We start from the raw sequence: 11,703 nt of genomic DNA on the forward strand, positions 1-11,703 counted from the left end.
TCAGAACAGACGCAGAAAAAATGTTTGCCCAAGTTCGTCCTAGATGGATTATATCATCGTCTTAATATATAGTTCGTCCGTCTTTACACTAGACGAATAACATGAGAGACGCATATTAAATTCGTCTGGACGGATCATGCATAAAAACAGCCATAAATGTGATACAGAGAAGAAAATCTTTGGCGATCTTCTCCAAAAAATATTGAAGCTGGAGTCAAACACCATACCAGATTGTTTCATTTCCAGTAGTGTAAATCCGTTTTTTTTATCATGTCGTAAAGTAAGCAATTGAAAACTGCCAATTAAGAAATGGTTTGAAAACGAAAATCTATGAAGAATGTTCAGTGTATTAACCCAAGTTCGGCATTAAGAATTCTACTAGTTTGCAAAAGAAGCCAAAGTAGTTTAACTTTCTAAACCTCACAACCTAATAATAAGCAGAATTCTCTACGATAGAATGACGGGCGGTGACAAAATGCAAAAATTGGTCAATTTGTTCAACTTTCCCGACATTCTTCTGTTTATAGAGTACAAAGAAACACTTCCTGTCAAAACTGTCAAAACAAGCAGCATGAAAGCAGTTTGTCTGATACAGCTCTTTCAAAGCTTGAACTCAGTGACCATACCCATCTTTGGCGCAATGGAACATTCTGAAACTCAAATTCAGTTTTCAATACAGTTAATGTTGCGATCACTTATAAAATTTCCTTCGCAGTCGCTTGTTATCCAGTGTACGTAGCCTTTTGCGTTGGCTTTCGCGGAAATAGCATTCATGGCACGGAAGAATAGTCGCGTACATTTCTTAGAATAATGGATTGTGTTTGTAAACATGTTTCCATCACGATTGGGGCTCTCATAATCTTTAGTTACAGAGAGGAGATAGTGCACCACTTCTACATAGTCCTAAATACGCTATCCGTCGCTCAGGGGGCAAATCTGCAAAAAAATTGGCAATCATCCGAGTACTGATGCAAATTGTATTCAGGGTGATTAAATCAGTGGGATAAAAGTGTTGCCTTACGACTTTCGCATTCGACTAAATTACGTCACGACGTTACCACAGGGCACCGCGTAGCCAGCACATGACAGGATCACACACCAGTAATATGAAAGAATCTTACCATCACACACCGCCAAATAATTTTACTTCTGTCTAATAATTTCATGGCGAACTTGTACATTTATGGGTTCAAGTCGTTGACGTAAACTCAGATTGCTAACGGCTACCGAAAATGCAGAACATTTTAAACATATCAAAAAAAAAAAAAACGTGTTTATTAGCGACCAAGATGAAAACGGAATTCTGCCCATTTTATGACGATAGTTCGAACGTATTTGAATCATACTCTATCAAATTAGGGTCAATTTCTTAGAAAAAGTCTTCCATGTTCAGTCCTGCCGCCAACAGAGAAGAGTACCAACAAACTCAACCCACATATGGCGTCGAATCCGGTAATCGATCCTGTGCCACATTGCTGGAAGGCGAGTGCTCTCACCACTGCGCGATCCTTGCTCGCTTAACATAAAAGAAACTGAGGAAAGAGAAGTACGGTTGGACACAAATGGGCAAGATTGAAACGGATTGCATTTGGGTAATTTTGAAAAAGGTTGGCCCTATGTTTTCAAGTTTTTGGCAAATCGCCTGGATTAAGGTCGTTTTTGCTCGGAATCGTCTTGTTTGTGAATTCCACATTACCATTTTCGAGTTACACTAATGATTTACGAAATATATCCCCGAAACGCCCTAAAATAACGCAACGTAGCCCCTTTATTTCAATGAGCTAAAGGTCGCATGGTTGATCACTTTAATCCTCTCTCTAGAAACATTCACTGTGACCTGACGCTTTTAATGGCTGTGCAGTTACCTCGGGAACGACACGTTATGCTTCGTTCACTTCACACTTTTCTCATTGCAGTTTCTTTTCGCTGTTTTCTTTATTTTTCCCTTATTAAAATATTAGAGGGATTAAGCATCACGTTTTCGGCAAACGGCAAACTTCGGACTAAAACTAGTTTGCGTTTTGCCAAAAAGGGAAGAAATTCGTTTGATATGAGCTCGTTTCTTGCGTATTACCAGCAGGTATCAGGTAAGTTTCCAAAAGAGAGAGACTAGTTAGAATAACATAATTTTCATGCCTTTATGACATCCAGGTGATCTGGTGACGTAATTCGGAAGACCCGGAAGAGAAATTTTAACGCCGTATCCCACAACCGCGCGCGGCTGAAATAGTTCTAAATACTATATCCGTCGCTCACCGTCGTGGCAAATCTGCAAAAGCTTTGCAATCATCCGAGTACGGATGCAAATTGCATTTATATAGGGTGATTTAAATGATATAAAAGACTTGCAAGACGACTTTCGCATTCGACTAACTTTCGGCAGCTAAGCTGATCACGAGAAACAAAATTTGGAAAAATCTGACTTGTTCTTGTGGCGAAGAAATCACAGAGCTTTTGTGACCTCTGGTAAGCAATTCATCCATAAAATTTTCTCAGGCAGCAAAACTCGAAGTGTTGTGCTTTTCGGCTACGTTCTGTCAGCAGACAGCCATAGAGCGGTTTTCAAATGAGTGTCGTAAAACCAAAACCAAAGTAATTACTTTAGCCAATCAAAAAGGACGGAGACTATCCGTTAAACCAATCGAAACTCGAAGTAATTACACGTAGCCGACACAAAACGCGGGAAAATGTGCACGCGCGAGCCACGATTGGTTTTGGTTTCACTTCTGATTGGTTGAAAAAATGGCGCGAGAACTTTGAACCAATCACTGAGTGAAGTAATCATAAACCAAAGCAATTCGCTAATTACTTTCGACACTGAATTGAAAACCGCTCTAAATCAACGACGTTATAACGTTGGTTATATTTTATGAGTGGATCATCTGGGGCGGCGAAATGCATAAACAATACAGCTGATTGTTCTGCGTGGGACAAAGAATAATAATAATTACATAGCAACTTGTGATTACTACGATCCATTACACTAGTTTAGTTATAGATTATTCTTAAGTCAGACATTTTAGATGAACGCTATTAAGTCACGCTATAGAATATTGGTGGCAAAGCTGAAAAGTAATGCTGACATGGGATAGGGGTTTACTGTTGAAACCTATCAAAGAAGTCAGTTACAAGGCATCCGTAGCTTTTTCTTTAGTCGGGAGGAAGCCCTAACACATTTAAATCCTTCCTTGCACGTCTTTGGGCCCAAATCAGCATTAGGTGTGCTCTTGGGTAGACACATAGTACCAGGGCCATCACAAGTCAGCCGGCAGCACCGCATTCCTCGGGCATCGCACTTTGTGGCTTCCAGAAGAAGGTCGTGATGTGGCGTACAATTAGGGTTGGCCGACTGACAAGACGACAGAGCCCCTCCCCTGTCGCACTCACAGTGGTCACATGCTATGAAGCAAAATAAGACGTCAACTCCTCATAATACCAACAAGCCAATATTGAACCTCTTTAAATGAAAAGTGCCACTACTAGATAAATCAGGCAGGCCATAATAAAAAAAATACTTCCTCCCCAGGGTTGGGTGAGGCTTCTCAGGGACAATGGACACATTGTTACACATAAACATTGTATATCAAAGAATCTTGACAGGCAGAAGGCAGACGGAAAAAAAGCAAAGGAAATTTAAAAGGAAAAAGTCTCTTACTGGTCAAATTAATTCAATTTGATCTTCTCCCCAGTCATTAATTATTTATTATTTATTTACTATTTATTTATTTATTATTTATTTAGTGAAATAGTGCGTCTTTTGTTTGTTCTGTGTGTGTATAGATGTCTGCATACTCTATGATACTAAGCAGGTCTAGTGTCTAACTAGAAAACCTTACGGTTTATTTAGATGCTTAGCATTTCCCTGTATATAACTTATATTCTAGTATCTTAGTAACTGTCTAATTTCCCTTCTCTTTTTCTAAATATAGAAAACATTGTAATGTTATATAAGAATGGAAATGTAAATAAACTATTGTTGTTGTTGTATTGTTGTTGGTTAAAAAATGCACGTGCTCTATTTCCGGCGGAAGCTGCATCGCTTCTCGCTTCTTCGAGTTAGGGTATTTAAGTAAGCGTATCATTCTAAGTATTTCATAAATGAATAAAGAACGCATCTTTCTTTAGGTACGTAGTGAACGGTGAATCTTGTTTTTGATGCCGATGGTCAGCAACGACGCCATGTCTTGAAAGCCATGTAAGAAAATCTTTATATCGGAACTTACAACAATTTGACCAACGTTCATATTTAAATCGCCTTCTTTAATATATTTTTGCTACAAACCTTGGATAAAGAGAATCGATTGAAGTAAAATGACACTGTAACCTAGGGATATCGTTGCCATTTTTCTTTCTTCAAGTTGTTGTGGTTTTAAGGCTATCCTTGGAGAAAAAAACAACACAAAATAAACGGTTTTTAATTCTTCCTCTTTAGAGCACAAAAGCGTTGACAAAAAAGGGAAAGCAACTTTATTTAAGTGTCCAGTCTTCTAGCTGCGCTGGAAGCGCAAATCAAATCTTGGTCTTTGAGGAGAGGGGAAAACTGGAGTACCCGAAGAAAAACCTCTCTCTTGATCTCTAATTGGCTCACCGCCCCCGCAATTTCGGTTATCAGCTCATTTACTGTATGACCAAATATGGAAACTGATTGCGTCAAGTGTTGCCAAGATGGAAACTTATTGGCTTTAATTTCCAAGTTTCCAAGCGTTCAAATTGTTATGAAAATATAATAAATCAATTATTCCAGTTGCGCTTGTTCAATAGACCTTATTCATAAATTGAGGTCAATTTATAATTCTTTTGTCTAAGTGCAAGTTAGCCTACCAAGCCTCGATACCATACAGTGAATTGAAAATAATTTTTGCTCTAAAATGAGGCTTGGTAGGCTAATTTGCACTTGGAGAAAAGAATTATAATGTAACCGCCATTTACGAATAAGGTCTATGCAAGACTGGTTATAGCCAACTCGGCACTGCGCGCCTCGTTGGCTGGTTGTCATCTCATATCCGGTGTTCCAACAGCTCTTGATTTTTTTGGATGAAAATGCTTAAGTATGTATACAATCATTTTTGAATTTTTCTGTTTTTTCGAATGGCAGTATCTTCAGCTGGCCTTCGGATTGGTTTCCTCAAGTGTGCTGTTGATTTTTACAAGCCTGCGAATTGTGAAATCTCCAATATGTTATTTTCAAGCTCTGACGCTATCCATCGTAGTAAGCACCCGAAAGGCTACGCATTGCCTTCACATTGACTTCCAAAATTCTTATAAAGGGGGTTTTGTCCCACTTGTGATTTGTTCTCCACATAATGTGCGCTCTTTCTCCATAATACCTCCCTGCCTTCCAGTGTAAGTGATTTAATTCTCAGGGGATTATTTGCCGCAGTGATAATATAATGCGTCGATCGAAATGGCACTAAATGTGATAGGCACTCTGATTTTTGTGTTTTTTTCTTGGCAATTTAAAAACGTAAGTATTAAGCATTGTATAGAATTGAATGACGCATCGTTGGAAAGAAAAATCGTTTTTGAAACTTGCTATAAATTAAATACCAGGCTTCGCATATCAATAGGCAAATGAATCGTATGAAAATCAAAATAGTGTCGCAGCTGAATTATAAAAAAATGTAAACAGCACATATTTTCATTTCAAAAGTCATTTCGAACTGGTTTACATTTAGGATAAACAGGAAATTTATAAAGGCCTTACCTACCACAGTCCTCTACTTCGTTTAATCTTTGCCTGTCTGTCCGCGAGTTCCTTTTCAGTAGTAAAAAGTCGGTTGCTTTGAATACTTAGCAGAGAATAACAGTATCAAATCACTCTTTTCAAGAGACAAAGTTTAGCAGGTGAAGCTGCCTTTGTTGCTTTGCAAGAGAGAATTTCTTATTTCCCCACCTGTAAAGACAGGTATTTTCCACCACATGGCGTTACCGGATTAAGATTGAAAACAGCTTACAATTTCATCGTATAGCCTTAAAAATTAAGTTATTCAGAACTGTACAGTGAACTGGAGTGGTGAATTTTACTTATCTTCAGCAAGTGTGTCTGTTCTCTGTTTTGTCTACGTAATAAAATCGAGGAAACCTTTATAGTACTTTGGGTAACAGAAGACTTTTCATAGGAATCTATTTCCTGCCCATATTCTGACTCAATCCTTTATTTCACTTTCGACGCATTCATGAAGCTCTACAAGCAAATTGACTCATGACATTCAAGCAAAAGCTCATGTAGAAGTGAAACATATATAAGCAATGAACTCTCGGTCCCAGTTTTCATCTTCCAACAACAAATTTTCTAAGGTGTAACCAAAACCACAGTCTTTACTTATTAGGACTGATTCAGTGGCCTTTTCTCTTAGAAAATGTAAGTTAGCCGTTTGTTCTGCACCCAATTAAGCAAAATATGATCGTTTTTAGCTTTCCGAAAAACGAAGTGATTACATCTCTTCACATGATAAGTTTCACGTGTAGCAAATTGAATGCACCTCTTCAGTATAACAATATACCTCAAAACAGCTTTGAAAAACTTGGTCTTTCCGAACTTACTGAGACGAGTCGGAGGCTTCAGTTCTCATCAGCTTACCCACGAACGGTTCTTTAGCTACGAGGCTATCATTTGACTGATTTTAATCAGTTAGCATTTCGTGGGTTCCGTGCTATCCTTCTCTTCCCACGTCTTTGCAACGATAACGTCTAGTTATTTATACCGGACAGACACCTCTTACGCTTACTGGAGGCCTATTTTATTCTCCTATTGGCTGTTGCAATAATGACTTAAAAGATACTTCTTCAAAACAGCTTTTCGTTTATGAAAGCCTTTATCATAAAGAACAAGATTCAATGATTTCCGTCAGCTTTCCGACTCGTATCAGTTTCCTTTATATGTCTTTTGCTGCACATGCCCTCTTGCAGTTTCATGTTGGACAATGTTAGCATAGTTTTAGCAAGCAAATAAGTGCACGTTTTCAAGCTGGACTTCATATTTGCCTCGTAGTTTCTTAACTTAATACTCACAGAGAAGGGCAATACTTATGACATAACTACCACTAATCTCTTCAATGTCTTGGCAGTCAGTCTACACCGAACCAGTGATTTTCAAGTCTGTTGGAAATATGTAGATATCGTTCGTGTATACATAACAGCATTTGTTCCCATTTTGTTCATGTTATTTTTGTTTGTGTATATGTCAAAAACATTTATTATATATATATAATATATATTTATTATATAATTACTTGTATAGGAAAGGAAAAATTAAAACATTAAAACACTACAGAACTGTTTCGAAAGGGCCTGATGGTCCTCTCTCGTCAGGTGCATGAAACACTGACTGACTAACGTTCCTTTTATAGGTTGATGGTTCAAGCATGCCTTATCAAATATTTAGTTGCGTGACGGCACGCACTCGCCAGCTCGTTCCTTTTGTTCAGGGTGCCCGCTCCCGGTTTACATATAATGTAGAATTTTTCTGTTATGCAAAGATTACATCTCTTTGTTACATTTGAATAAGGCCTGGCGCGAGCCATTACTTTCCAGGTTACAGCAAATTCCGTTTTGGTGTGTTTTAGGGACCAGATGTGTTTACTCAACTCGGTTGCGTTCCTTTTGTTCTCATTCCTAAATGAAGCCGTGTGGTTTCGGAATCTTGTTTTGAATTGATTCGCGGTAAGTCCGATGTATGTTTCCTTTCCCATGGAGCTTTCAACTGTGCCTTGGTAGACCACGTTTTGGGTTAAGCAATCACCACTTAACGGACAAGAGTGTTTGTCTCTGCAATTGCATGATTTTTCATGTGATTGAGAATTATTCACGAGGGAGGACTTGTTGTGGGCACTGATTTTTCTTTCCAAATTTGTCATGCACGAATAGCTCACTTTCAAAGTGTTTCTGATAAAGATTTTTCTTAGCGGGTGCCCTGGTGAAAAGGATTCTTTTACGATACGTAAAAATTTCTTTCCCACGTTAGTAGCCACGTATATTTATTATATTTATATTGATAGTGATCAATTTATAGAGAGAGAGAGAGAGAGAGAGAGAGAGAGAGAGAGAGAGAGAGAGAGAGAGAGAGAGAGAGAGAGAGAGAGAGAGGAGAGAGAGGAAAGTTACGGGAAACTCAACACTGTTCAACTTCTAGGGAAAACTTTAATTGCCCTGAGCGGGATTTGAACCCACGTCCCCCTGATCACTAGTCGGGTGTGATGACCACTGCACTATCAGTGTTGCCATGCTGGCAACATGGCTGATTGATCACTTAATGTGTGGCATTTACGTGGGACTCCCCAAGGGCCAGTTTTTCTATGTGATAACGCTGGATCAACATGTGATTCACAGGCGGACAAGGGTAATTAATGTAAAGAGTCAGTTAAGTAGATCCCTTGAGCCAACAACGTGTCACCCCCAGGAGGATCGCAAATGAATTCACAGTCCATGTTGAGGAGAAATTGAGACAAAGTTAAGGGAAACTCCACAATGGACAACTTCTGACGAAGTTCGAAAAACTGTAATTGTACCGAGCGGGATTTGAACCCACGTCCCCCTGATCACTAGTCGGGTGTGATGACCACTGCACTATCAGGACAACCATGCTGGAAACATGGCTGATTGATCACTTAATGTGTGGCATTTACGTGGGACTCCCTAAGGGCCAGTTTTTCTATGTGACAACGCTGGATCAACATGTGATTCACAGGCGGATCATCGGGCACAATCAATATCTTTACGATTCAGAAGGGAAGTGGAATAAGCCTCGTTTAGGGAAGAACCAAGAAAAACAAACCGTCTGGAATAAAAAAAAAAGAATTAACTTTTCTCGTTATTGCAGTGTTATGCGTGTGAGGTGTCAACGACTTTTGTGCCCTGTATGGGGCTCTTCATGTATTGCATTGGCTTGCAGTAGTGTTACACTTGCAAGGAGTTGTCATTCGACAGCATCTCCTTTTGATCTACACATTACTACTGTATTTTGCCTTACTTGCTGTCATCTGATCAACAAACGAGATGCCCCTCCTGGATTCTAAAGAAAAAAGAAAGGACTTTATTTAAGTGTCTAGTCTCCTAGCGCTGGAGCCCCGAAGACTGAAAACTGAAATCAAAAAATGAACGCAATTCAAATCAAATGTCGGTTTGTCGGTTGAGGAGAGGGGACAAGCCGGGTAAAAACCTCTCGGTGCTGGGTAGGGGGGCACGATGGCCTCATGGTTAGAGTGCTCGACTCCGGATTGAGTGGTCCGGGCTCGGGTCCTGGCCGGGGACATTGTGTTGTGTTCTTGGGCAAGACAGTTTACTCTCACGGTGCCTCTCTCCACCCAGGTGTATAAATGGGTACCGGCGAAAATGTTGGGGGTAACCCTGCGATGGACTAGCATCCCATCCAGGGGGGAGTAGAAATACTCCTAGTCGCTTCATGCTACAGAAACCGGAGATAAGCGTTGGCCTGATGGGCCTTTCTAGCTTTACCGTTATACCGAGTAGAGAACCAACAAACTCAACCCATACGAGGTCATATGAGGCCGAGTCTGGGAATCGAACCCGGGCTTCATTGGTGGAATACAAGGCACTGCGCTATCCCTTGCATTGTTTTCTCAGTGTATACTTAGTTTGAAATTAAATGATCACGATATAGGGAAATGCACATGCTGAGTCAATTACAAAAGCTGGAAATCAACATATATAAATATTTCTTTTCAAATCTTTGCTGATATTTCCCATTTCCCAAGGTTGATAAGGACAGGATATGATCACTTATTATCAACTGGAAGTAGGCATATGTACATATTGCAATGTGATGTTGACCAAATGGATTTTTAATGAAAACGATCTTTCTTTGTGTATGCAAAAGATGACTTAGAACAAACAAACAAACTTTTTTTTTTGTATTCGAACATCTGCTTTTTTATAGTGTGATCGTCGGTGCGGTAATTCATTTCATTGCGGCCAATCGATCAAAGCCTTTCGCTGCAAGTATTCGTGGTTTTCCTGTCGCCATGTTCAACAACACAACATGTTCTGGGACATTTTCCAAGAATTTCTCCTCTTCTTCCTGCGACAATGCGGATTGTGCCAAGAAATCTGAACCCCCTTACTTTTATGCAGGCTCAATATCCTGTTTCCTTGCAATCGCTGTGTTGTCGCCAATGGCAGTGGCGGGAAATACTCTAATTTTCGCAGCTATTTGGAGAAAAATCCTCAATAGGACACCCTTTCATGTTCTGCTAAGCGGATTAGCACTTACCGATTTATGCACTGGACTCATTGCCCAGCCGTTGGTCGCTGTGTACTTTTTCATTTTTCAGTTGTCGAGGACAGACTGCAACGAGCCACGGATTGCTTATACCGCTGATCCCGTTTTCTCCGAATGTATTGCAACATATTTTATCTCTCTTAACGCCGTGATTATAACTCTCATGTCTGTGGAAAGGTGGTTACACATGACTAATCGATCCTTGGTGGCATCGTCTCGTGGATATTTTGTCCTTGCGATTTCTTTGGTTACTCCACTTCCCCTTGTTATATTAGGTGCCTTACAAAAGTCACACCCGCCTCTTGAGTTTGTATATCATGTAGGGCTTTTGACGATGACACTGTTTTGCTTGGTATGCACCTTTATTTCATATTTTGGTGTCATCCGTATTATAAGCCAACATCGACAACAAGTGCAAGCTAATATATCATCTGCTAATTTTGGTAAACCGGCGATAAATTTAGCGAAGTACCAGAAATCTGTGAAAACTATAATGTACATTTTGGGTGTTTTCTGTTTATGTTTCCTTCCGTATGCAGTTTGTCTTTCGGTAAATTTCTGTATTGAAGATATGGGTGAGGGGATATGGTTAGCATACAGTGTCAGTTTATTGTTATTGTTTTCATCTTCTTCCATTAACCCAGCCCTTTACGTTTGGAGAATGAAAGACGTTCGCAAAGCAGTAAGACAATTATTGCGCTTAAACGCCTGAAGAAAAAGGTTGAAGGCATCATATTCGTATGTCTCCTGAATGCCTTATAGGGAAAAATCGCTCGCAGAAAGTTCAGTGTTGGATTGACATGTTTTAGTAACTGTGGAAAAAGCTTGCACTTTAGAATTTCCGCAGCATTTCACCTTAATTCCTTACTGATAAATATTATAATCGAGGTAAAATCATCCAGGAGCTAACAAATTTATGAGGGAAGCAAATTTTAATGCACAAGAGAAGTACAAGAATTACATAAAGCTTTACAGTTATACTGCTCAGCATTGTAATTTCAGCCTTCTGCAAGATTCATGCAAGCACAATTCATTTCCTATTGGAGGCTGTAAACAGGAAGGAAAAAATCATCTGCCCGCGTGCCTTGGAAAAAAGCGTTGCTTTGGCCTTTGTTATCATTAACTGTTGCCCGTCATCGTGTATTTACTTGTAGTAGTGAGAACACTAAACGTTAAAGATATCGGTATTATACGCTTGCAGCATGTTCAGTGTCCGGTTGAATTTTGTTTTAAGTCGATTAAACTAAAAAGGTTTTTTTCAGCTTGCAGTGAAGCATTAACTGGATTAAATTGTTTTAAAACACGACTAAAAATACGGTTTTTATTGCATCGATGCCAATGACATAAGGCGGCGAGCTTTTGAACTGGGCAATAAGGTTTTTACTTTTGGAAACATCCTTTTTCGCTTTATCACTCATTGCTTTCATAATTCACAGTTTCTAGATTTTTGTTATTCAATAACCTTT

The 11,703-nt window shown here is 39.4% G+C and overlaps 1 protein-coding gene and 1 long non-coding RNA gene across 2 annotated transcripts; one reads left to right on the plus strand and one right to left on the minus strand.

The window, feature by feature from the left end:
- Positions 1-1,831: 1,831 nt before the first annotated feature.
- LOC137984606 (uncharacterized) lies at positions 1,832-5,883 on the minus strand. Its single transcript, XR_011119122.1, has 3 exons — positions 5,705-5,883; positions 4,283-4,380; positions 1,832-3,399 (listed from the first exon to the last, which is right to left on the minus strand). It is a non-coding gene; the product is annotated as an uncharacterized lncRNA (long non-coding RNA).
- Positions 5,884-9,915: 4,032 nt separating this feature from the next.
- Positions 9,916-11,147, plus strand: LOC137984592 (adenosine receptor A2a-like). The gene has a single exon (XM_068831764.1). It carries the CDS (start codon positions 9,981-9,983, stop codon positions 10,947-10,949), a length of 969 nt encoding a protein of 322 aa, XP_068687865.1. The 5' UTR covers positions 9,916-9,980; the 3' UTR covers positions 10,950-11,147.
- The last annotated feature ends 556 nt before the right edge of the window (positions 11,148-11,703 follow it).

Source organism: Montipora foliosa, chromosome 14 (assembly GCF_036669935.1).
Source record: "Montipora foliosa isolate CH-2021 chromosome 14, ASM3666993v2, whole genome shotgun sequence".
NCBI classification, from domain to species: domain Eukaryota; kingdom Metazoa; phylum Cnidaria; class Anthozoa; order Scleractinia; family Acroporidae; genus Montipora; species Montipora foliosa.